Below are 26,471 nucleotides of genomic sequence, written 5' to 3' on the forward strand. Positions count from 1 at the left end.
TCTGCGTTCCTCGAGTGGATAGATAAGAGTAGTCTGCCATTTTACCTGTTTTGAAATGTAGATTATAGGCACAGACTTTTATTTTCATAGGTGTTTTGACAACTACCACAAAATAGTAGTGGGAGCCGGGAGATGAGGGGTGCGGTACTAGCTAGGTGGGCAACTTTGGGCAAACGAGTTGTTTCCCTGGTTTCTTCATTGGTAAAAAGGCCATGGAACTAGCAAATCTCTTGCATGGGCCTATTTCTAAATGTCCCAAATTAGGAGCACCCATTTAGGTTAGGCGACTAGTCCCCCTCAAAGCTGCTTTGCTTTGAGCCTCCCAGCTTCCTAGCTCCTGAGTGTAATGCATTCCATCCGTTCATCCATTCATTCATTCACCAGTTTTATTGAGTACATATTATATGCCAAACACCATATGAGGTGCTTGGGACACTAAGCGAACAAAACAAAAACTCCTCATGGAATGTATATCTACTTGGCAGAGACAGACAAGATAGCATGATAAATACATATAGAATGTGAGAATGAGATAAAATTCTACAGAAAGAAGGAAAATATAGAGCAGAGCAGGTGAATGAGGGCCTGGAAGTTGCCACAACAATAGGCTGAGGCTTTTTCAGATATTGCTCACTTGGCCTGTGGGGTGCAGCCGAAGCGTGGGGCCTGCCCTGACTGCTGTACAGTCCCAGACGAGAGCCCTTCCCTCACTCCGAGTGACATTGCATCGCTTCCTGTTGGGATTAATATGCAGCTCTGTACTCTAGTTTGTTTCTCATCTAATCTTCTGGAGGACTGGTGTCGACAGTTCATGTATGTTTGAAAATCCTGAGCACATATGAGATAGTAAGTGTGACTGTTGTCAATTTTTAATGACAACACAACAAGAGAAAGTTTAAAATCTTGTCAAGGAAACCTCAGAAACCCCCAGGATCAGGGGACAGAGCCATGACCTCCTTGAGTTTTGTGATGGCTCTTCTCCCAAATGCACATGTAATATATACAGTAAGTCCTCATTTAGCATTGTCGATGGGCTCTGAGACTTTAAGTGAAAACTATGTATGATGAAACCAATTTTACCTAAGGCTACTGATGTAAACAAGACTTAAGTTCCAAAAGCATCTCGTCATTGTTACAACAAAATGACATTATTCGAGGACCTGCTGTATCTATTTCACGAACAAAATTAAATCGTTTTTCTCTATTGTGGAAGTATTTATAAAATCTTCAGATAAATTCAGTTACAGCAAGAAAGTCGTAAAGCTAGTTTCTGGGAATCTCTGACCTCGAAGGCCCACCCCTCTCTGAGCGATCCACCAGTGTCCTCCTATACTTCTCTTCAAGTTCATTTTCCACTTGCTGTGGTCTGGTTTTGCAAAGAAGAAAACGGTTTTCTTTACACATAGAGATTGAGAACAAGTTTATCTGTAGTTTTGGTATTCAGCTAACTGGGGACAAACCACAGTTGCTTCTAAAACTAACCCTAAGTCATCTTGATCTGATGGTTCAGTACGTGGAAATCTCTGGGGCTTTCGGTGCCTGGGTAAAGTTCAATCACTTATCTGATTTCTGGTTTGGAGAAAAATAGAGGTCTTCCTTTCAGATTAGGAGAGGGTTGGTTTTAGAGTCTCCAGCATGTTTGTGTCCTTCGGAGTCACCCACCTCGCCCCACGTGACATTGGTTGATTTCTGCGGTATTTCTTTTCTCTACCCTGAACCTTAAATGAGTCAAGTTATTACTAATTTCCAATGTTGCAACCTTCCGAGATAGTGGAGACACGGCTGTTGCAAGACCAGGACTGGGGATGACTGTGTTCAAAGGCATCACGCGTCACTCTTTGGTGGGTTTTGGCATGTTTTGATTGGTTGGGGCAAGAAGAATCCACAGTAAAGCCTGAGGAGAGATGGTAAATCATGGATCCTCACACTTCTGAGCTAAAAGGCATATCCAACCCAGCCTTCTCACTTTATAGACTCAGCTACTGAGGCCAGGAGAAATTTCCTGACTTGCCCAGAGCCTGTACCAGAACGCATATATCCCTGTGTCCCATCTCATCTTCTTTCAGCTTCATTCACCCCAAAAAACACTTGTGCCAGGCTTGTGGGGATACCTGAGGAACTTTGGGCTTTTCAACTTGAGTTTTGAGAGGAGGATTAATAGACTTTGGAGTTACATGAACACAGGATAGGCCGAGGAGTGAGAAGAAGGCCTGAGCAGGGAAGTGTGGGCCCAGAATCGCAGGGAATTGCTCTGGGCAGGGCGTGGGCATGCTGCCAGGGCAGCTTCCAGGAAGCACAGTCGTGGAACCTGCCATCTTTGGCCTTGTGTTATGTCTCTGCTAGATGGTAAACTCCTTGAAGGCAGGAGTTTCCCAGGCCTTGGGGCTCCAGTTCCTTATACATAACAGGACCCTTCTTTTCTGTGTATCTGTAGGTTAAAAGCCCTGGGGGTGAGGTTGAAATAAGTGAACTAGCAAGTAAGTTGGACAGGGAAGACTCAGCCAACAGGAAGAAGGTTGAAACAGGGAGTGCCTGGAAGAGATTGATAAACGCTTCATATCCTTGCCAACTTGCCTGAGTAATGTGAGCCCGTGATTCAGCGACTTACTTCATTCTATGTGGTTAGAACCCCCACAATTTCTGCCAAATAGCCCAGAACTGTCTGCAGGTACTGGAGAGATGGAGCACCCCAGGAGAGGAAACAGAGAGGAGGGGCACGTTTCACTCCTTGGGGCTTCAGAGGGAGCCTTCTGAGGTGCATGGTGGCTGGCCGGAGAAGCCCCTCAGACAAGGGGTCTCAAAGCAGGAGACCTTGAGTTGGAATCTGTTCTCTAGAGCACCCTTGACCACAACAGCAGCCTTCTTATTAAAATCTCTCATGAAGTTTCGGTGTGTTATGCTCATACTCAGCTGTAAACCAGCTAAGCAACATCAGTCTAATGTTACTATAAATTAAAACACCAGAGAAGACCCACCTAAGGTGTGAACACGGACTGTTTGGTACATCAAACTCTTCACCTTAGGGGAGTATTTTTTTCCTCCGGATTTGCTTTACACCAATATGGCTAGCACGCCGTCCTACTCTTTATTTAAGCTGCGTAGGTAACAAGACATGTGAAGAAGATTCTGGTTTTTGTGGTCCACTCTGCGTGAGTGCACATTTGGCTTCTGTCTGCTTCCCCAGCCCTACCTTGTCTCGTTGCCTCCTCTGCATTCTCTCCCCAGCAGCAGCGGCCCCCTGGGTCCTCAAACACAGTAAATTACCTTCCGTGTCAGGACCTTTGCACAGGCTGTTCCCTCTGCCCAGGAAATTCTTCCCTTCCTTCCCCTCTTCCTATGGATCTTAATTCAAATGTCACTTCTTTCAGGAAAACCTTTGACACTGTGACCCCACACCCCTTAACACAAGACCAGATCAGCTTCTCCTGTTATGCTCCCATGGTTCCCTGTATGTCTCTTTCATAGCAATTTGTCATTTCGTTCGTGTGATTATTTGACTACTATGGTCCCTTATTAGACTATATACTCCACAAAGGCAGGAATCAGATCTCTGTTGTGCTTAGATACTAGTGTCTTAGACAGTTCTTGATTAATCATCAAGAATAACTGACACTTATGTGATGCTCACTGTATATTAGACACAGTTCTAACATCTTTATGCATATTAACTCATTTAAATCTCCCAACAACCCTTTGAGTAGGTATTATTATTATCCCCATTTTACGAATGAGAAAACCAAGGCACAGAGAGGTAAGTGACTGCCCAGGGAGGTCTGGCTCCAGAGTCTGACCTGCTAACAATTACATGATATTATACTGCCCAGGCACTGCATGGAAATGCAACGAGTATGTGTTGAATTGTTCAGCATCGTCAGAAAACGGGTTTCCAGATAATTCAAATACGATCCCAGAACACAAAATGCAGTCCCGTTTGGTGAAAATCTTTTCAGCAGTTACACTCTTCTTCCATCTTAAACACCACAAACCAAACATATTTTAACCTTTTCTAAATTGTTCCAAATTGTCATTAGAAGCTGTTACATTGTTTCTATCTGCCCATGAGGGGAAGAGATGAGGTGCAATTGAGGTTTGAGTCAGAGTGGACAGTCAGGTTTCTGAGTTTGTTTACTTTCCAGTGGTATCTTTGGCTCCCACCAATTTCTCAATTAAATGATCTTCTCTAATATTTACATAATTCTTGTCTTTGAGAAATCATAATATGTATTTTACTTTCTTAGCAGTTAAAGAGATGCTGCTCTTCCTCAGTTTTCAAAAGTAAAAATAGATCTAGAAGCTTAGGCACCTTGCCCCACGATTCAGATGCCCATGCAAGCCCCTCTTCTGATCTGGAGAAATTGGCAGGAGGATTGGATGACCTCCCGATGAGGCAGGAGCCCGAGCGGGACGGCGACTGTAGGGAAAGCTGTCCTGGGAACACGGAGCCCGCTGGCAACGTAGTGTGTCCTGTAAAAGCACGTCCCCTCCCCATTCCCCGCCTGGACAGCCATGTTTCCTTTCTCAAGAGGGAGTACTTTTCTCTTTGGTGTCTGGAAGGGCTTCTTCCTTGAATCCAGAGGCTTGGTATCTCCTTGCTGGGCCTTCTTTCCTGCCTCTGTTTCCTGCTTACCGCTTGATAAGCTGGAGGAAGCCGCCTGCTCCATCTCGGCCAGTCCCCTCGCTTCACCCTTGTTCTCAGTCCTCAGTTTTCACACCATAACTCTGTAGATTTGGTTGCGTCAACACGGCCTTCCAAGCAGTTTCTTATGCTCCCCTGTCTCTGCCCAGATGTGTGAGAATTGCATAGAGATATTTACATTTGTCTCTCTGAGGAGCCTAGAAAATAGAACCCCATGCTGAAATTATGGGAATCTGGTGGCATAAGATTTTTTTCACATGAAAAAGTCAACATTCAGATCTGCATTTCTGTCCTTTTTTTTGTAAGCATCTATATCTGCTAAGTGAAGCAGTCATTAAGAGCTTATTATGTGAGGCTCATCGATGTATGTTTGGTCATTAAAATGGTCCTTGCTGTTCAAAGGAGTTGTCTCGTGCTAATCAGTAACATGCATTTCCTTGACATTGACATTGATAGGATGACTCGCTTCATGGAAGGAATTGGTAGTGGCTAGATCATCATCGTCGTCGTCATCATCATCATCATCAAAGAGCATTTTTTAAAAACCATTAGAACTGGGCTGGATAAATGTGTATTACAGAATCTTTTTTTCTTTTAGTGGTGGCTAAGGCTATGACCTTATGTTATTCTTACCTACTTAGATCTACAGTGAGATCCCAGGAATTTTTGCCCACCCTGTATAATTTGTAGTGCCTTTTAGTGTGTTGAGTGTCTATGAAGAATCTATAGTTTACATTTTGGTCTCATCCAAAAGCTCTTACCCACATCTCAGAGCAGAATGCTGATCTCATCTGCCCCAGCAGGATTCAGAGAGGGGCTCCAGGCCTGGAATAATTTAAGTTTATGGTTCTCAGAGGAACCATGATTTAAAGTATTGAAATTATAGTGTAGTATAGTGAGCAAAGGACCAGACAGAGAGGTGGAGCCCTTGGTTCCAGGCTGTGTCTATGGTTAACTGTCCATGGTGCCTTGGGCAAGTCATTTCACTTCTCTGGGCCTTGACTTCCTGTCCTGTGAAATGAGGGAGCTGGGTACAATGATCTCTTTAGCCCTTTTCATCTCTAAAATTACATATCCCAGAAGCTGTAAACAGCCCTACTGTTTGACCTGTGTTGTAAGGAGCCATATGGACATCAGTGACTATCCAGCTAATTGGAGATGGGAAGGCGATATGGCGAACTGGGCCAGTAGGGAAGTGGGTAATACTCAAATGGACTTCAAACAATGGGGATCCTGGTTAGAGGAAGTCAGGCTGGCCAGGTATCTCACCTGGAGGCGTGTTGCATAGTGTTTCTCTTGTAAAGCTTGGCAACATCTGGCAAGGGTAGATGGCAATTATGTCATAAATACAGTTGTTTATAGATAATTTTTGTTTAACTAGAGCATTTATCCACTCTCTACTTGACCCATTTCATTCCTCTTCCCACGAAAGAATTCTCTGACCAAGTGTAAAAAGCAAAATTGTCAGTTTCAGATTAGTTGCTATTATCAGGACTGAAAAATTTGGTGTCTGATTGAGTCTTTTTTTCCCTTGGGGTTTTCATATGAGGAATTCCTAATAGTGGAAGACAATAAAATAATGGCAATCCCTGCCTTCTAAATCTCAACCGCTAAATGTGAAAGCTTGAGTTTTCATTTTCCTACCTATAAAATGTTTAGGGACCTTAGAAATTTGATACCCCCTTAAGCACAGGGCTGTTTCCTTGACCGTGGTGTGGTGAGGGGTTTCATGGAGCACTTTTCATGCCCAAAAGTGTTTCCTCCTCCCTCCGTGTCAATATAAGTTGATGGTGGAGGGACTGCAAAGACAAAAGCCAGATGCATGGACTTGCTTAGACACTAGCCTGGGGCCCCAAAACCAGTGTGGGGGAAGTATATTCACCTGCCGTGAAAGTAGCATACCTTAGTGCTCAGGAATAAAGTGGACTTATGAGGAACCTTTTAGCGGACCCATTAAAGGAGTAGCCTACACCGAAGAACTGGAACTGTCTTGGGTGGTGGTCAGGTACACCACACACAAGAATTGCCACAAATACTAGTTTAACTCTCTCAGTTGCTTAGTTTGGAAACCACACTGTGCTGTTCAGTAAAGCCCTTGCCCTTTACTGCATCCCCACCGGACGCTTGACTCCCATCCAAAGCAAATGTCATGGTTACCTTTATTGACTTAATATCAGGAAACAATAGCCGATAGACTGGTTAGAAGGCACTGATATGTGGTTGATGGATTACTGCTGACCTATATGCAGGTAAAGGAAGTATAACAGAATTTGGAATGATTCTGTAGTAGACTGAAATCATTAAAACATAGGCACAATTGAAAAAAGAAAAGTCTCAATATCAACAGTGTTTTAATTCTGTTCTTAATCTTTATCATCCCAGTTCAGCAGACAGGAGACTAGACACAATGAGTTTTCTGTGTCACCGTACAGATGGCTATATAGACATCTCCAGATTCGGAGAAGAGTACTTTACTGTTGGATCAGGTGTGTAAATGAAATGGGGGTTGGGGAGCAGGGTTTGATTAGAATAAAAATCTTTGTCATATCAATCTAATCAGGCCTTTACGTGAGATATCTTCAAAGGTAGGCCTTTGGGAGCTGCGAGTTGAGCCCACTCTCCTGAACAGTATGACACTTATACTCATGTGTGCTCTGTCTTTCAACAAGAGATCTTTATGTAATGGATGTGTGCTGGCATTTAATAGGCGCTGATTTCGGTCTTAGCTGCTTTGGTGAATTCTTGATTGTTTTTTTAGCTATCATTGGGCACGGTCATTCTACCTTGTGATCAAGTGGCATTAGAATGACAGTACTCTGCTGGGTACATTTGAGTACAGCCAGAATTGCAAATAGCCAGGCTTTGTTGGAGTTTATAATCTGCAGTAGACACTATTGCTGCAAATAGAAGAATTGTAGATACATATGTCCTTTTTTGAATATCAGTTAGTGCCTGCCAAGGGACTATGTTCCCAAACACTATTTGAGGTACTTCCTCCCGAATTGACATTTTACTGCAAAGTTAACTTTGTGTGTGTGTAAGAAGCCCTAAAGTTCTGGTGTTCCATTATGGCACTCTAGAAAGTATTTTACTGATATCTTTTAAAATCAGCTCATCCACCCTGTGGCTGTCACTAGTTATTGCCAGCAGAACAATGCCCTTCTCACCTCTGAGCATTGTCGCTAAGTTAATAATTATAAATTCTGATTCCGTAGCTCATTCCAACCCATTTGAAATCTATTCTGCTTTTGGTGACATGCAGTGTCACTTGTTCTCAAGATTTCTTGTGTCCTAAAAAGTAAAACAAAATACCTTGGAAATCTTTCTTATGCAATCCTTCCCTCACCTGCTACCCGTTTTAAGTCTTACCTATAATACCCAACCCCCGGGCCGTGGACCGGTACCGTCCATGGCCTGTTAGGAAATGGGCCATACAGCAGGAGGTGAGCGGCAGGCCAGTGAGTGAAGCTTCATCTGTGTTTGCAGCCGCTCCCTAGCGCTAGCATCACCATCATCAGGCATTGGATTCTCATAGGAGCACCGGTCCCTGGTGCCAGAAAGGTAGGGGACCCCTGCAGTGTGTAGTATTCATTAACCAAAATGAACTCTGAAATCACTTTACCTTTGCTTTATCTCTGTGGCCAGCTGTCCAGTGGATCTGAGCCCTAGCAAAGAGCCCCTGCACTGCAGACTGGGTATTGATGGCAGGTTGTAGGTTCCAGGAATTTAGATACACACTACATTGTGTAATGATGTTTGATCCTATGGAAACATGCCAGTATCCTTGCTAGAGTTATAGTTTGGGGGAATTTCTTAACCTTAAATAAATAAAACTAAAGGTAAGATTATCTAATACAGCAGTAATCCAGTGAACATAGAGGGAAATTATTTTCAAAAAACAAACAAAAAATAGCCTCCAAACAAGAAAATCCTGGAAATTGATGTATTATTCCTAAAAGAAAAATATGTATTATTTTGTTATTAGCCAGCTTATTTTATTCTAATGTTATTAGAAATACCGTGGTCTGTTGGAGTGAACGTAGAAAGGCAAGAAGATTCACAGAAAAGGTTTTTAACTATTTTTCTTGGTTTTACTTATCCTACTAAACTAGCACTGCAGTGCTGCCAGGTAAATTTAACTTTTGGAGATGCATGGTTGAGTTTGACTTGATTGATTGGTATACCGCCTGAGAAGCATATGGCTCTCCTGCTTACAGTGGTGGGTCTTCTGTACGTGTGCATGTACCTTTTTTGTGGGGGTGGGATGCACCGGCTCTGTAAATGGAAGCAATAACTACAGTATTTATCAGATATGGATGACTTTGGAAAGCTGGGTATGAGCACCTGTGTGCATGGCACTTCTTCCCACTGACTGCGAGATGGAAGATCTGTGCTATTTTTATTAACCTTATCTCTGAACGTTGTTAGGTAGTCGGTCGCCGTCTAGACTGTTTCTTGAAATGTGTGTCCGAATTCTAAGAACTGTGTTTCTTTGGAAACGCAGCGTCCCTAAGGAGGAGTAGGGGGCTTTCCTGTGTTCTGTCTTAGGAGGAGCGGGCAGTGTGCCGCCCTGCAGTTCCCTCTGCTGGCAGAAGGCGCGTGGGAATGAGCAGTCACTTCAGTGACAGACGTGGCAGCAAAACCAGGCCCTGTGGCTTGGCTGGTGGTTCTTCTCCAGCCACTGGTAGGCTGCCTCTAGGCCTGACCAGTCCCAAGTTCTCATTAGAAATGGGTGGGTTTTCGTTAGAGGCTGTGTCATTTGTTTATTTTATGCTGCTTAAACACACACCTGTCCCATGTCCATAATTCTCTTTACTGAAGACTTTTTCTAAACAAAGTTATTTCAGAACTCGTTTTAGATAAGATTTTTTTCTTACCTATGAGGCGTTGAATTAATTAATGCACTAGCAATTGACAATTAGCTGAGGTTAGAACATTAGACGGTGAAACCGTCGATGACTTCCTTTTAGTCATCTTTATCAGTAGTTGGTAGTTGCTTCCAGGTCTTTGTAGTAGAGGCAGAGTGGGTGGTGTATTTTATGAATCGGACTTTGTGAAAACTTGTTTTTATAATCAGAACATTGGCCATGAGGCATTTGTTTTCACGGGTGGGAGACGCCTGTCGAAGTCCTGGCGGAGCCGGCCTGCCAGTGAGGACTGCTTTCCCACTGAATCAGCCGAAGTGAAATGAGCTGGTTCGACCAGCAGCCGCTTCCCCAGCACATCTGCCCTGAATTGCCAGGCTTCGTGGTCCTCAGGCTGGGCGATTCCAGAATTGTTTTCTTGGGGTCACCTCTGTGAAAGGGCGTATGTCAGACTTCCGTGAGGACCAGTTAGCTAATGGATGTCTAGTGTTAGGCTAGACTGGATTACCCGCCACTGCCATGCTACAGTGTTAACGATGATTAACTTCTTAGAAGTCACCATTGAAACCAGACGTATATATCCCAGTAGTTTGGAAAATGAGGCAGATTCCAGGTAGTCAGTTTGAAGCAGATCTGCCGAATTGACATTTTCTCTCCATTTTCAGGATCTCCGGAAACTAGTGTGTATAACTAACTATAGGGTCTATTGCCATTTCATCCATTGTAGAGGAAAGGAAGCACCGACAACTGAAATGGTTGGGTGGAGGTAATGTGCAAGTTCATTACTGTGAAGCAGTGTTTTTAGAAGTTCAGGTACAAAGAGTTCTCAGCTGTGCTCAGTATCACACAGCAACTAGAAGCCTATTTAATTCATGTGAGTTTTAGCAACTAGATTTGAAGGCAGGCGTTTTCATGCTTTAAAAAAACGGCAGGGGTAAATAGCCAGAAATTTTGTAATATTAATTTGCCTTCTGAGAGAATAACACTGTTCAGAGTAGCTCCTGGCCATTCTAAATTGAAACTGCCAAGCGCCTTCAAAAAAAAGAGGAAAATCTGTCAGGTGTGATAGGGTTTGTGACATCGCTGTGGACATTGTGATTAACTGTCAGTGCTTTCAGTTGCTAAATTTAGTGTCTAGCTCAACCTGGTATTTCTGAGATTTTTCGAAGACCGTGTTAGTTATGTGATTAGTGTTTTACTTTGATTCACCAGCCAACCATAAACAATTGCTCTTCCTGTGGTCTCCAAGCTGCTCACACAGGCAGGTGGCTTTTGTTTCCACACTAGTAGTGAAGCAGCACTGATAGATTTTATTAAATATTAGCCCTTTTTAACAGTAATACTGTGAAAGATATATTTGGGGCTTTAGTTCATTACAATTGTACTGTAGGCTTTAATAACGACAACAAAACCCCTCTGTTCTTGGATGCACACTGTCTTACTGGGAGACCTCAGCTTCCAAACCTCGGTCCCTCGTTTGGTGGATGTTAAGGATCAAGGGTGGCTGAGTAGCCTGATAGTCTGAGATCAAAAGTGCTTCACCTGGAACTTAGGAACTTGCCGAAGCGCCTTTAAGTTCCAGCTTCTCTCCCACCTGCTGACTTGTCCATCTTCTTCCTAGTTTATGAAAAATCCATTGCAGAGTATAGAAAATTTAGAAAATAGAGGAGAAAGAATCTAATGCTATAACTCTTTGTGATATTTTCTTCATCTTTTTTTCTATACGTATATATTTTTTAATAGCTCTATGTGCTTGTACGTGTGTTTTAGGACTATCAGTTGTGAGCGACAGAAACCAGTTCCAACAAACTTGAGCAAGGAGGGGATTTTATTGTAAGGATTGGGGTGTCTCTGAGCCCAAGGACAGGAACTTGGCGGGGCCCGAGGAGCAGTGGAAGCCAGGCCGTGTTTCTTCTCAGGCTTCTTTCTCTGCTTCTGCCTTCGTCTTTCTCTCATTCATCTACATGGAGGAAACATTCACAGAATCTCCCAAGTTTAATTTCTTACCAGTTCATCCATCCAGAGAGTTCAACTCAATTCCGATGTGATACCAAGACCTGCTGTGCAAAATGGGGGTTCTGAGGTCACTACTTGATAGGTGGAGGGAGGCTCAGCAGGGAGTTCCACCTCTTGGCCCCCAGGTATGTGCACGTCTTCCCTTTTCATTTATTCAGTCCCCAAACTGCCACCCCCTTACGTAATCCCGCCATCCCACTTCAAGCTGCAAACCCACCCCCCTTCTCAGTGGGAGACAGCCGTAAGTCATTCTAGCTGCAGCCTCAGTGGTCTTGTCACAGGGCCACTGTTCTCCAGGCCAGCTGCTCTGGACGATGTGCTCGTCTCTGGTTCAGGCATGAGCAGGTCCAGGTGAGGCTTGTCACCATCTATAACTCTGTGGGCTAACATAATTTTAACTACCCTAGAACAGTTGGTATACATAACCTCTGGATTCCTGGCTAGGGCAGGCACCACCATTGAGGCTTCTGTTTCCCTAGTGAAGTCTAACTAAGACTGATTTCCTAGTTCCAAAGATGAAATCAAAAGCAGACTCTCCTCACATGTAAGGCTTTACCCAGATAATAGACTCAGCAGGCAGCGATAAAGCTTGCTATTGTTCCCCCCATTCCAGGTGAGTGGGCCTGGCTCTGAGCAGGATAAGGGGCGGGGGGCTTCTCCTCTTCCAGGCCAGGCACAGGCAGGGAATGGGATGAGCAAGGTTCTGGCAGCTGCTTCAACCCCTCTGCTGGTAGGTCTCCACCGTGGACAAGGACGCAGGGGCTGGAGTCTGTCCTGCCCTGGAGAGAGCCTCTGCGCTTTCCCTTTTAAGGGATAAATTAGGTGTCATCTCGGCTCTTATCAAGAGTGACCAGGTATTTGGGGGTCAGGTTCCCATGTACAAATAACCCCCCAACCTTTTAGGTTTGGTGCTAAAAGCCAGCCATGTTTTTAAAATAGCATTTATACCAAAATTCAAACTGTCTCAATAAAAGCAGGTTGGCTTGCTTCTAATTCAGTACTTACAGGAACCAGTTAATTCGTGGGAGAGTATAGTGTGACAAAGGAAGAGAAAATCTCATTACAGGGTGGCATTGCTGAATGTGCCATACTTCAAAAGGATGTTCCTAGGAAACCTTACCAGCTATCGCCTGCAAATGTGTGCAGTACACGAGCGCACACGCGCATGTGCATGCGCATACGGCTGCTCCCATGGAAACCGTGTAGATGAGGGTACAGTTCTTAGCAAAGCTACGGGACAGGCAGATTAAAAAAAAAAATCTGCCCAGTATATTATAAACACAGTGTACATTAAATTTTGGATTCTATATTTTTCACGTGATAAAATATACAAGCATTTTCTATATTGTAGATTTTTCCATGTGTTATTTTAATGATTGCATAATATTCCATTGAGTGTATGTGTCATTAATTTCAGTCATTTAGATATTATTGGAAATTCGGATCTTTCTAGTTTTGTATGTTTATAAATAGGACGTAATGAATATCATTGTGCACAGCGCTTTTTCCATATCTAGAATTATTTCTTTAGAATACAGAAGTGGAATTATAGGATCAAAAATATGTACATTTTAATGCTTTCCAGAAAGACTTATACTGGAGCTATCTAACTTATAACATTCATTGCCACCAGCAATGGATGAGAAAGTGAATTTCATACCTTTGGCTATTTATTTTTAAAAAAATTTTTAATTCATTGAACATAAAAGGTACCTTTTGGTTTAAATTGTATTTCGATTATGAGGAGCAATTTGGATTATGTTTTTTATACATTTTCTTTTATAACATGTCTCTTTTGAAATCTTGGTGTTTTATTATTTTATAAACTCTTCATATAATGAGAGCTTTTTCTTCTTTTGCTTTAAACATTGTCCCCTAATTCTTTGCCTTCTAAAATTTTGTAAGTGTGTATGCGTGTGTGTGGGTGTGTTGGCATTTTTCTTTATCATGGAGTCTTGCAAGATGACAAGGTTCTAGAAAGTAAGATAGAAGAGAAGGAAGTCAGTGTACTTTCTCCCTCTGTTTTGGTAGAAGTTGCATGTGGATTACTTCAGAACCCTGTCCTTGTCATGTTAGGTTAGAAGCCTGTCTGTCTGCAAGAAGGATTGTACTTAGATAGAATAAAGTGACCTGGGCTCTAGTAATGACTCAGCTGTTGGCTAGACATGTGCCCTTGATGGGAATTTAGGTTCTCCGATCTCAGTTTATTCATCTGTGAGATGGTGGATTTTAGAAACTTTTTGGGGTAGGGGTGGGAGTTTGTGGTCATACATGCCCAAAGTGGAGAATCCTATTGACTATGAAGATTCTTCTGCATCTCATTGCAGATTTTGGGAAGTCCCAGCACAGTGACTCTTCCTGAAACCCTGTTGTTCGTGTCAACCCTGGATGGAAGTTTGCATGCTGTCAGCAAGCGGACAGGCTCCATCAAATGGACTTTAAAAGAAGGTAATTTGGGTTTGGTCCTTGGGTGATGTGGACATTTGTTCAGCTACTTCTGAGGAGGCATATTCCAGAAAAAGAGAAAAGCAGTTGTATGTTTTTTAATAAAATAAAAAAGGATAATGGAGTCAAGGAGAGGAAAGCGAATTATTCTCTAAGGGTATGTTTACAGCTTGAGTTGTGATTATCTGCTAAGTGCATCAGTTGAAGAAGCACACTTCATCTTTTTCTCTTTTTTTTTTTTTGCTTCTGTCTAGATTTCATGTTTAAATGGCTCTAGACTTTTCTATTAATAGTTCTGGCTTAGTCTTTACAAAGACCTGCTGCATTAAATTTTTTGTTAAGTTCTAATGATTAGAGTCTCGCGATCATCATTACAAGAAGGTATGTTCTCTAACCTCAAATGACTAATTTGTTTTTATAGACGCTGTAATAATTGAGGGCTGTAGGATTTGACATTCATCCAAGTTAGCCACTTTATTGGTTCTTTACATTGAGGGAAGCAAAAGACTGAGCTTGTTCCTCGTGTGGTAATCTCCATGCTTTTATTTTATGATCTTGTCTTCTTGGTGATAGCTGAGCGGGGTCCTCTCGCTGGGAAATTGTATTCAATTTCCAGAGTAATCTTCCTGGGTAAAGCCATGCAAATCACAGGATTCGGGGCTTTCAGTGTCATCTCTATTATTCTGTCCAGTGATATTTCTCATTTGGCCCTACGTTGGGGTCTGATCAGCATGTTCTCTTTTCGTCAGTAATCTGTGACTCATTATTTTCATTAGCACAGCAAGTGTTTTTCCTTCCTTAATAAAATGTTCCAAAACAGTATTTTAGATAGAAAATATGGGCATATGTCAGAACGTCACACATCATCTTGTCAATACAGCAACAACCCTAGTTACCATCCGTAGGTGATGGCAGTTCGGGTACCACAGGCCGCCCTGGCCCACCTGTCTGGGCCCTGCTTAGAGCAGCAAGAACTTTAAGCAGCTGAAAGGACCAGCTGTTAAGAGCAAGTAGCCACAAGAAGACGGTAGAGCCAGGTTTTGGCGTTGCATTACAGGCTTTCAGAGTGTTATCCATAGTATCTCTCCTTCATGTTTAAGCCTTTTAACATTTTTAAAACAAAAGCAGATTTGTTTAAATTTCATAATTTCTGATTTCTTCCAAAGATGGAAATCAATGAGGTGCAAAAGGATTGCAATAAACATTTTCACTGTTGAGTGTTTAGGGCTGGTCCCTTGGTTTCTGTATTTCTAGGTAGGGCATTTTTGCCCCAAGCCACTTTATTCTTCTGCTTTGCTTTCTCCTGCGTGCATTGGTTTAAACCGATCTTCTCCAAGTCTTAATTTCTACAAGGAGCCTGGGCTTTATCTGGTACAACTGTGTCCTGTCTTGTTTGTTACTTAGCCAAATATAAGAATCAATCTGTTCTCTCCTATAACTTAGAGCTTAAAGAAATTGCCCCTTTTTTACTTATTTTAACACATGTTTGCAGAACCTCGTCTGTGAAAGATACTGTATGGGACACAAAGAAGAAAAAGACAATCCTTGCACTCAAGGAGCTCACAGTATGGTAGGAAGAAATGACAGGTACACAGAACTTCACCACAGAGTGTGTTGTAACCGCTTCAGAGAGGTGCCAGGAGCTACTGGGGACACGGGGGGCAGGAAAAGATTCCCGAAGCTGGGGTGTTAGAACCGAGCCTTGGTGGATGGGTTGGACTCATTCCCGAGGAGCAAGGCCTGGGAAGGAACAAGGCAGCAGGTCTAGGTGGAGCAGGGAGGTTCAAAGACACTCGAAGGAAGAATTAGAGAAATCCGATGAAGGCCTAATAATTTCAAATAATTTTCAATATATATATCTATACAAAGATTACCGATGGTAATGTATGGAGACCCTGAGTTTTTAATTCAGTTTTAATCTTGCAGTTATAAGTCCAGATTTCAAAATTGGTACTTCTAAACCATTATTAATATAGAAATAGAGTACGCAGTTATCCAGATACTGTTCTAGGCCCTGAGGATACAAGTGAAAGAAACAGACAAAATCCTTTCCCTCATAGAAGCTTTTATTCTACAGGGGAAACTGATAAGGAAATAAATTACATAGTGGTCGTAAGAGCTATGGAGAAAAATAAAGCAGAGAAGTGGAATAGGAAGTGCCAGATTGCTGGAGTCAGGGAGAGGAGGGTGGAGGGGTGGGTGTGGGGGCGGGGCTGCAAATTTAAACAGGCGCAGCCCCACTGAGAAGGCTTCATTCGAGGAAAAACTCAGGGAAGGAAGGAAGTCTTCAGGTAGAAGGCATAGCAGGGGCAAAGGTGAGCATGTGCTCGGCGTGGCAGGGGAAGAACATAGCAGTCGGAATGGCTGCAGGGGAGGAAGGAGAGTAGTAAGAGATGAGCTCGGAGGGCCAGTCATGTCGGGACGCAGCGTTCCCTTTACATGATATTTATTATAAAATTGCCCCCACTACTGTCCTGAAATGAAACTTATAGCTGGTAACCTACATATACACAGTTTTAAAGAGAAATATATTACCCGATTAGTAATCCAGAATAATAGGCAAGTAATTTTTAATCACATATATGTAATTTAACATGTAAATGCTAACAGACACATGCTGATCGATACTGGCACTCCACCTAGGAGTGAATGTGCTACCCGGTAATGCAGACTGATGAAAACGCAGACTAGGATACCAGATACCTGTGGGACCGATTTCCAAGATGGTGAGCTATTCTTGATAACGTTCCACATAAAAGTACAACCTTACCTGCCTTAGACTGTAGTCACATTCTGAGACGGTTCAGTGTATAAAATTATGTAAAAAGTGCTTTTCTGCTTTTATGTAAAGCAGTTAGGTTGTAGGCAGATAATTATTAGAGGTTTGGGGCCCGTATGAGTGTGGCAGAGCATCAGAGCAGCCTGCAGATATGGGGCAGTCTTTGGCTGTGCAAGGCTACCTAGTGTCCCTGCTCCCCTCCCCCCCGATAGTGCCACATCACCCCCTAGTCCCTGTGACCAACAGGAAAAGCCCTCACAGACTTCCTGAGCACTGTCTATCGAGCTGTGCCCTCCCTGGTATAGCACCTGGTGACTGGTGTGAGGACAGTGGCTTTTTGGAAGCCACTGGAGTTATCTGAACAACGAAGCAGCGTGCCCTGGTGTTATAGACTGATGTTTGTGTGCCCCCTAAATCCGTATGTTGAAGCCTTGTGATGGTATTTGGAGATGGAGCTTTTGGGGGATGATTTGGTTTAGATGAAGTCATGAGGGAGGGTTCCACTGATGGGATGAGCGCCCCTATGATAAGAAAAAGAGAACAGAACTCTTGCAGTCTCCACCACGTGAGAACACAGTGAGAAGGCGGCCATCTGCAAGCCAGAGAGACGGCTCTCACTAGGACCCACCCGTGCTGACACCTGGTCTTCAACCTCTAGTCTCCCCAGAAGTGTGAGAAATAAATATCTGCGGTTTAAGCCACTCAGGCTATGGTACTTTGTTACCGCTGCCCGAGCTGACCAACACATCCGGCCTCCACTTTACAGGATCAGCAGGTGCTATGTTGAGACCGCACTGATGGGGCCAGGAGATGAGGAAGCAGGAGACCGGGCAGAGGCCACTGCACCAGGCCCGGCAACGGAGGCCCTGGACCTGGGCCTGAGGGGCGGCGGGGAGTCAAAATCAAATGGAAGAAACTTGCTGAGGCAAACAGACTTCTTTAACTCATCAAACTGGGGTTCTGCAGGATATATACCTATTATTCCATTTCACGGTTTCCTAACTATTTACTTGTTTCAGGCACCAACAAACAGGGAGTGTTTTTTTTTTTTTTCTTTCCACAGAGTGGTTTTGGCAGGTGCTTTTGTTCCTCACCCAAACATGTGTTGCTGTTCCCAGAAATGGAGATTTATGACACCATCGTGGCAAACTGCATCTAGTACAAAAAACGAGTTTTATTTGTTTTCAGAAACTAATTTGAGTTTTGACATTTTACGTTAGGTGTGATCATTCTAAGCTGTGATTTTCTAACTGTGGCAACACCACTCTCTGTCTTTCTCTGAAATTTCACTAGTGAAGGTGGTTGAGTATGTTTTATTTCTGCACTTTCAGCCCAAATGCAAACTGAGAATGTCGCTGCCATGCATCATGCTAGATTCGTTTTACAAACCTTGCTTTAGGTTGCTGACTTTCTTTGGTATTTCCAGGACTGGTTTTCCTGCTGTGTGCGCTCAACTTAAAATGCTAGTTAATGCTGATTTTTGACACTCAGATCTTCATCAAATTGCAGGGTACTCTTCAGCACCCTCCTCCCATCCCCTTGCATGGCACGGAGGACTGGGTCTAATTTAGAAGCATTCTTTACTAATCATAAAAATATACTAACTGTACAACATGGCTGCATTCCCAGCCAGATGGGCCCAGACTCCTGAGATGTCCCTTGAATGGTTGATATTGGAGATTTATTATGAGGGAAGGATCAGAACAAGATTCGTTATTTGACATTTGAAGAAAGTCTTCCATATGAATTTTCCTTTCTCACCATGTGCCTCTTACCATAGATCCTTCCGGGGCTAACAGTCTGGAAAATAGAGTGATGCTCTGCTACTTGGTCATCAAGTCCTGTAGACTGAGGAATTGTCTCTCAAATCGGACCCTTTCTCCCTGTCCCCCTTGCCAGTGCCTTAGCCAGCCTTTTGTCATCCATTTCCCAGATCAATGCAGCAGCTTCCTGACCACCGTTCGTCCTTGCAGCCTGTCTTATCCTCCCATTCACCTATCACACTGCTGTCAGACGTGCCCTCTGAAAAGACAAATTGGACCACGCTGAACCCCCTGCCGAAATATCTCTCGGTATTGTCTACAGCAGTTCCACTCCAAGTGTGTGGTCTGCCCACCCCTCTTACGCATCCATGAGGACAGGACTACAAAAGGGAGAGTAAGCGTCATCCGTGATGGGCTGGAATTTTCAACAACCGGTCCTTCGCCAGGTAGTTTGAGAAACATTGGTCCACAGGGGCAAGTCTAAGCTCCTTCACCTACGTGCAACGCCCTTCAGCATTCAGCATCCGCTCTCGCCCAGCTCTCCAGTCACAGCTCCTCTCCAGGATGCAGAGACACTGGGCCTTTGCTTGTGCTCCCTCCCCCACAGCAGCCTGCATTGCTGAACAGGCTCCTGTTTGTCTGTTAAGGCCCACCTTGCAGGTTACCTCCTCGGCTCCTAGAGCAGGGTGAGCCCCTTTCTCATCCGGGTTCTGGAAGCACTTCGTTGAAGCTTCTGTTATGGCACTTCTTGCTATGTTGTGAATTTCTGTTTACATTTGTCTTCCTGCTAGGCAAGTAATTTTTAATCACATATATGTAATTTAACATGTAAATGCTAACAGACACATGCTGATCGATACTGGCACTCCACCTAGGAGTGAATGTGCTACCCGGTAATGCAGACTGATGAAAACGCAGACTAGGATACCAGATACCTGTGGGACCGATTTCCAAGATGGTGAGCTATTCTTGATAACGTTCCACATAAAAGTACAACCTTACCTGCCTTAGACTGTAGTCACATTCTGAGACGGTTCAGTGTATAAAATTATGTAAAAAGTGCTTTTCTGCTTTTATATAAAGCAGTTAGGTTGTAGGCAGATAATTATTAGAGGTTTGGGGCCCATATGAGTGTGGCAGAGCATCAGAGCAGCCTGCAGATATGGGGCGGTCTTTGGCTGTGCAAGGCTACCTAGTGTCCCTGCTCCCCTCCCCCCCATAGTGCCACATCACCCCCTAGTCCCTGTGACCAACAGGAAAAGCCCTCACAGACTTCCTGAGCACTGTCTATCGAGCTGTGCCCTCCCTGGTATAGCACCTGGTGACTGGTGTGAGGACAGTGGCTTTTTGGAAGCCACTGGAGTTATCTGAACAACGAAGCAGCGTGCCCTGGTGTTATAGACTGATGTTTGTGTGCCCCCTAAATCCGTATGTTGAAGCCTTGTGATGGTATTTGGAGATGGAGCTTTTGGGGGATGATTTGGTTTAGATGAAGTCATGAGGGAGGGTTCCACTGATGGGATGAGCGCCCCTATGATAAGAAAAAGAGAACAGAACTCTTGCAGTCTCCACCACGTGAGAACACAGTGAGAAGGCGGCCATCTGCAAGCCAGAGAGACGGCTCTCACTAGGACCCACCCGTGCTGACACCTGGTCTTCAACCTCTAGTCTCCCCAGAAGTGTGAGAAATAAATATCTGCGGTTTAAGCCACTCAGGCTATGGTACTTTGTTACCGCTGCCCGAGCTGACCAACACATCCGGCCTCCACTTTACAGGATCAGCAGGTGCTATGTTGAGACCGCACTGATGGGGCCAGGAGATGAGGAAGCAGGAGACCGGGCAGAGGCCACTGCACCAGGCCCGGCAACGGAGGCCCTGGACCTGGGCCTGAGGGGCGGCGGGGAGTCAAAATCAAATGGAAGAAACTTGCTGAGGCAAACAGACTTCTTTAACTCATCAAACTGGGGTTCTGCAGGATATATACCTATTATTCCATTTCACGGTTTCCTAACTATTTACTTGTTTCAGGCACCAACAAACAGGGAGTGTTTTTTTTTTTTTTCTTTCCACAGAGTGGTTTTGGCAGGTGCTTTTGTTCCTCACCCAAACATGTGTTGCTGTTCCCAGAAATGGAGATTTATGACACCATCGTGGCAAACTGCATCTAGTACAAAAAACGAGTTTTATTTGTTTTCAGAAACTAATTTGAGTTTTGACATTTTACGTTAGGTGTGATCATTCTAAGCTGTGATTTTCTAACTGTGGCAACACCACTCTCTGTCTTTCTCTGAAATTTCACTAGTGAAGGTGGTTGAGTATGTTTTATTTCTGCACTTTCAGCCCAAATGCAAACTGAGAATGTCGCTGCCATGCATCATGCTAGATTCGTTTTACAAACCTTGCTTTAGGTTGCTGACTTTCTTTGGTATTTCCAGGACTGGTTTTCCTGCTGTGTGCGCTCAACTTAAAATGCTAGTTAATGCTGATTTTTGACACTCAGATCTTCATCAAATTGCAGGGTACTCTTCAGCACCCTCCTCCCATCCCCTTGCATGGCACGGAGGACTGGGTCTAATTTAGAAGCATTCTTTACTAATCATAAAAATATACTAACTGTACAACATGGCTGCATTCCCAGCCAGATGGGCCCAGACTCCTGAGATGTCCCTTGAATGGTTGATATTGGAGATTTATTATGAGGGAAGGATCAGAACAAGATTCGTTATTTGACATTTGAAGAAAGTCTTCCATATGAATTTTCCTTTCTCACCATGTGCCTCTTACCATAGATCCTTCCGGGGCTAACAGTCTGGAAAATAGAGTGATGCTCTGCTACTTGGTCATCAAGTCCTGTAGACTGAGGAATTGTCTCTCAAATCGGACCCTTTCTCCCTGTCCCCCTTGCCAGTGCCTTAGCCAGCCTTTTGTCATCCATTTCCCAGATCAATGCAGCAGCTTCCTGACCACCGTTCGTCCTTGCAGCCTGTCTTATCCTCCCATTCACCTATCACACTGCTGTCAGACGTGCCCTCTGAAAAGACAAATTGGACCACGCTGAACCCCCTGCCGAAATATCTCTCGGTATTGTCTACAGCAGTTCCACTCCAAGTGTGTGGTCTGCCCACCCCTCTTACGCATCCATGAGGACAGGACTACAAAAGGGAGAGTAAGCGTCATCCGTGATGGGCTGGAATTTTCAACAACCGGTCCTTCGCCAGGTAGTTTGAGAAACATTGGTCCACAGGGGCAAGTCTAAGCTCCTTCACCTACGTGCAACGCCCTTCAGCATTCAGCATCCGCTCTCGCCCAGCTCTCCAGTCACAGCTCCTCTCCAGGATGCAGAGACACTGGGCCTTTGCTTGTGCTCCCTCCCCCACAGCAGCCTGCATTGCTGAACAGGCTCCCGTTTGTCTGTTAAGGCCCACCTTGCAGGTTACCTCCTCGGCTCCTAGAGCAGGGTGAGCCCCTTTCTCATCCGGGTTCTGGAAGCACTTCGTTGAAGCTTCTGTTATGGCACTTCTTGCTATGTTGTGAATTTCTGTTTACATTTGTCTTCCTGCTGAATTTCTAACTCCTTGAAAGTGGGGTCTCTGGACAGCCAGGGATGCTCAGTAACAGCCTGAGGCACCTAACTCTGACTCGGGTTCGAGACCTGTTTAGGGAGCCCTGAGGAACAGGTGAGATTGACTTTGCCTCCTCAGGATGCGTTGTCTGTCAGTGCCATCATCCTTGCCATATCTAGTTCGTTTCTGGTCTTGAGTTTCACGTGGCTTTTTGTGACTTTTTGCAGTTGGTTTTCTCTCCTGTCCTTTAGGCAGTGTGCCTATTCCTCTGAAAGAGTCAGAGATCAGCCTTCAGAGGTGTGATGGAAACACGAGAAGGGGAAGTTGTGAAAAGGGATGACATTTTGTTAATAGTTCTAATCTGTTTTCTCGTAAGGAATTTTCTAGGCTTAAGATATGCATCACTACCTTTCTTCCTCATGGCTTAAGCATAAGAAAAGTGGTTTTTTTTTTTGCCCTCCGTTGTTTTGGAGGACTGAAAATTAAGTTTTGTGAGAGGGGATATAAGGGGAGCCTGTTTCTGCTTTTGAGTATCTTGAAAATGTGTTTTCTCTCTCTCTCTCTTTTTTTTTTTGTATTTTATTACTTATCATGGAAAAGTCTAAACTATACAAACATGTAATGTACCATCATTCAGCTTCAGCAATCACCAACTGGAGCTGGATTCCATCTGTACCCCCATTCACGTCCCTGCCTCACGCTTGGGATTTGCTTTAGAGTAATACATCTCACATCGTGGGGTGGGTCTCTTAGCCGTCACCGCACACAGTAGCATAGACTTCAACTCCAATGGGTATTCTTTGCAGCATTGCTTGCTGTGTAGCAGAATACAGTTGAGAATGTTGAAATGTGTGGATAAATTGCCTTTTTTGGCTGTGACTTGGTTACTTGTCCTTTTGTTCATCTTGGGATGACTATGCAAAGTTTGATGGCACTCCCATTACTCAGGAAGAGATTCTGTGAAGTTATGACATCCTGAGAGGCATTTGGTCATAGGCCATAGCATTGGAGTGCTTTATCTTTCTCCTTTAACTCCTTCACTATTGATTATAGCATTCAGTGTGCATTTTAAGTCTGCCAGGGTGAAAATAAATAAGAACCTAGTAAAAGTTGACTGCCTTTAGTATGGGCAGTTTTTCAGATTACGTTGGTGTCTCTCCATGATTGTCTCTGTCAAATATGACATTTAGTGACTGGCAGAGGTACCTGCAAGAAAACATGCTACATCCTCTCTCAGTTCTGATGAGATTCGGGTTTTGAGGAGCTTCTGACTCGATGTCTGTTTTAAAATGCTCTCCCCATGAAAGCTGAACTTTGAGAAACGCTTAAGACTTTCTACCCTACAGTTTGTACCTAGCGACTCTAGTGGGAGTGTTAAGGCGTAGGTTCTGGAAGTTCCTTTGCTCTGGGGGGAGGAATGGGCTGCCACTGGTTCAGTTGAGCACATGAAACATCTTTGGGAAACTCAAGTTTTGAGTTAAGGGAGGGTGAATGACCTTGTTCCTACCAATAATTTTTATAAGAAAATAGTATGAGAACCTTCAGCATTTTCTTGAAGAAAATTGCATTCGGACTAGCCAATCTAGTTTCACTGTGAGCTAGGATTAAAATCTCCATGTCCTCCTTAGCTCATTCCTGTCTTGCACTTCATTTTTCTAATCAGGACTAAATTTTGTTGACCGTTTCTTGCCCTCTTTTTCGTTTCCTGACCTCCCCTCCTCCGTCCACCACCCCCTACCCCAGTCAGGCTCAGGCCATCTTACTGGAGTTATTGAGTCACCTTCCTCACTACCCTTTATGATTCCTTTTCCTTGTTCGCTTTGTACCCTGATACCTGTCTAACCTTTTTTCGGAGGACTTGTATCAGATCTTTTTCTCCAAGGCTTACAGTCAGTTCCAGGTTAGTGCTCACCAGTCCACATCACAGTTTTCACGACTTTCTCCTCCACAGTCTCATTTGCATTCAGAAGGAACACTTCACACTTGCCAAGCCCGTGTCCTCATTCCCACAGAGGAGGTGATAGTCCTTCACGCATGCTGTCTTGTCATCCCCACATGCCGGGCCAGCTTTCTTTATGATTTCTTTCTCCCCTGAGTATGCTAGCCCTCACTGATTTCCCTCACCTAGGAAATCCTGTTCGCCACATGTTCCAGCATTCATTTTGTACTGTTTCATGTGTATTAGCTTTCTAAGCTCCCCTCTTTATCCCTCACAGCATGAAACAGAACCAAGCTGATGGTAGATGTCCGACACTGGCTTTTGAGACGTGCGTGGTGAATCTCAACAGATAATTACTAATCACTGGGTTGTCATTCTCTTCCTCAGAGAGAAAGGAGGGAGAGGATGAGGCTCTTAAATCTTCAGTGTCGGGGAGGTTTACAGGGAGCGTAAAACAGCTGGGACTTTATTTTGTGGTCTTTTGGTTCTTAAATACCTGTCAAAAGGACCAACTCAGAACATTTCAAATCGCTGCTAGAGGTGCACTTAGAAGGGGCTAGTTTGGAGAATTTCTAACGGCTGCAACCTCCTAGTTGTACCTAGAGAAGCACTTCACTCGAGAAGCGGCTGCTTTTACATGCTGAGTGTGTAGGGGTCAGTAGGTTGTTTAGAAGGAAGAATGAGGTAGAGCGGGGCGGTCACATCAGTGCTCATGGAGGTTCCACCGCAGCAGCAGCGCGTTCCAGAACTGTCTGTGCTCATCTGAGGAAAAGAAGATGATGATCTTGTAAGGTTCCTTGAGCTCCAGTCAAATGGGCAAACTGTTCTTGTGGCTTCTGTAATCAAAGGGATCTCATTCCTTCCTACGTGGAAAAAAAGTCTGCCTGGAGCTACAGAGGCCATCAAGCATCGGTGTGAAACGATTATTTAAATTTTGGTTGAATCATCAAGAGACTTTTCTCTGTTTTGTTGGCGCATCGCCCCATGCTCTCCCCAGACCCTCATCAGCGCCGATAAGCCTGTGCTTAGGGAAGCCTTATGTGGTACCAACAGGCTCCTCCTCGCGCTCTTCGCGTGAATTTCCCTTCAGTGTCTCCACACCCCGTGAAACTGTAAGATCAGGCCGTTAAGATTTACACTACAGGTGAGAGCAGTAAGAACAGGCCTTTTCAATCTATAGGATAGGTTTTCCTTTTTTAAGCTTCTTTTTTTTTTAACTTGTCATTTTAGAAAAACTTTGCAACATACGCGAAAGTAGAGACTAGTATCATGCACCCAGCACCCAGTTTCGATAATGATTAACACATTGCAGCCCCCTTCCCCTGCCTCCGTTATTTTGATGCGAAGCCTATGTCATCTTTTCTGTAAATTTAAATAATTTTAAAATGTGAGTGAATACACAGAACTATGCCTGAGCAGCTCTTTCCAGCTTTTGTCATATAGGTTTCTGTGTGGAAAAAAAAAGTCCCTTTTATTAAGAAACACTTACCTCGAATGACTATAATTCACATATAATATTGAATATCTTCAATTATTGACTTTCTTTCATTCTGCAGACAGTATTACCTGGGGAGCAAAAACCTGGGCAGCAGTTACCCAGGAGTTCACCCTCTGATTATTCATTAAACTGTAGATAAGCTTGATGTACTTTTCTGTGTATATTTTACAGTAAACAAAATAGATGGTCCCTGACCTTCAAGTGCTTAAAATTCAATCCAGCCCCCAGATATTTGAGAACCAGAGAGGCCACATGCAATTAAGTACCTGTCCCTTGAGTAATGTGATAAGCGCATCATAAGAACATACCAAGTGCATTGGGCGGTCAGTTTCTGATTTCCTAGAGAAGCGGCATTTGAACTGACCCCAAAGGATAAGCAGATGTAGGCAGATGAAGGTGGGACACAGAGACCAACATGAAAACCCGGAGGGAGCTTTAAGAAGAGATGTGATCAAAAGATAACCATGGAGAAGAAGCGGGCCCTGGTTTCGCGGAGCCTTGAATGCTTAGGCCTGTGGTTCCCAAACCATGCCGAGGGGCTCTGGGGTGCCACAGGAACTCAAAGAGGCACGGCAGCATGCTTTAACTCGTCGAGAGAAACACGGCAATGCTCCTCCACAAGTGCCAGACACCACAGTTTCAACATTAAATTGCACTGCTTGTCCTTTCAATGATTGATGTATCTTTGCCAAGATGAGTTTTTGGCCGTTTCTATAATAAAATTCAGATACCACGTGAAAATCAACGTGGAGCGGTAAGGAGGGTGGAAGTGTCTAAGCTGATTATAAGGTTCGGAATACATGCAGCTCCCAACAGGTGAACACATCCCCTTAGTAATTATGGTTAAGAATGAAATACACGTTTTTTCTTTCAGTGGACATGTTATTATTTTTTCCACGTGGCTTTTAAGTTGCTAGACCCTAAGTACTTAAATCTTTCGGACCTAACTGGTTAATAAATGGAACC

General features: G+C 43.9%; 1 protein-coding gene across 1 annotated transcript in view; it reads left to right on the plus strand.

Annotated features, from left to right (window-relative positions):
• The first annotated feature begins 12,208 nt into the window (after positions 1 to 12,208).
• Positions 12,209 to 26,471, plus strand: part of ERN1 (endoplasmic reticulum to nucleus signaling 1) — a 61,348-nt gene continuing 47,085 nt past the window's right edge. The window contains 2 exon segments of the mRNA XM_023535658.1: positions 12,209 to 12,247; positions 13,845 to 13,965. Of these exon segments, the coding sequence (XP_023391426.1) occupies positions 12,209 to 12,247; positions 13,845 to 13,965 (160 nt within the window).

The sequence above is a fragment of the Pteropus vampyrus genome, unplaced genomic scaffold (genome assembly GCF_000151845.1).
Source record: "Pteropus vampyrus isolate Shadow unplaced genomic scaffold, Pvam_2.0 Scaffold143, whole genome shotgun sequence".
Classification (NCBI taxonomy): Eukaryota; Metazoa; Chordata; class Mammalia; order Chiroptera; family Pteropodidae; genus Pteropus; species Pteropus vampyrus.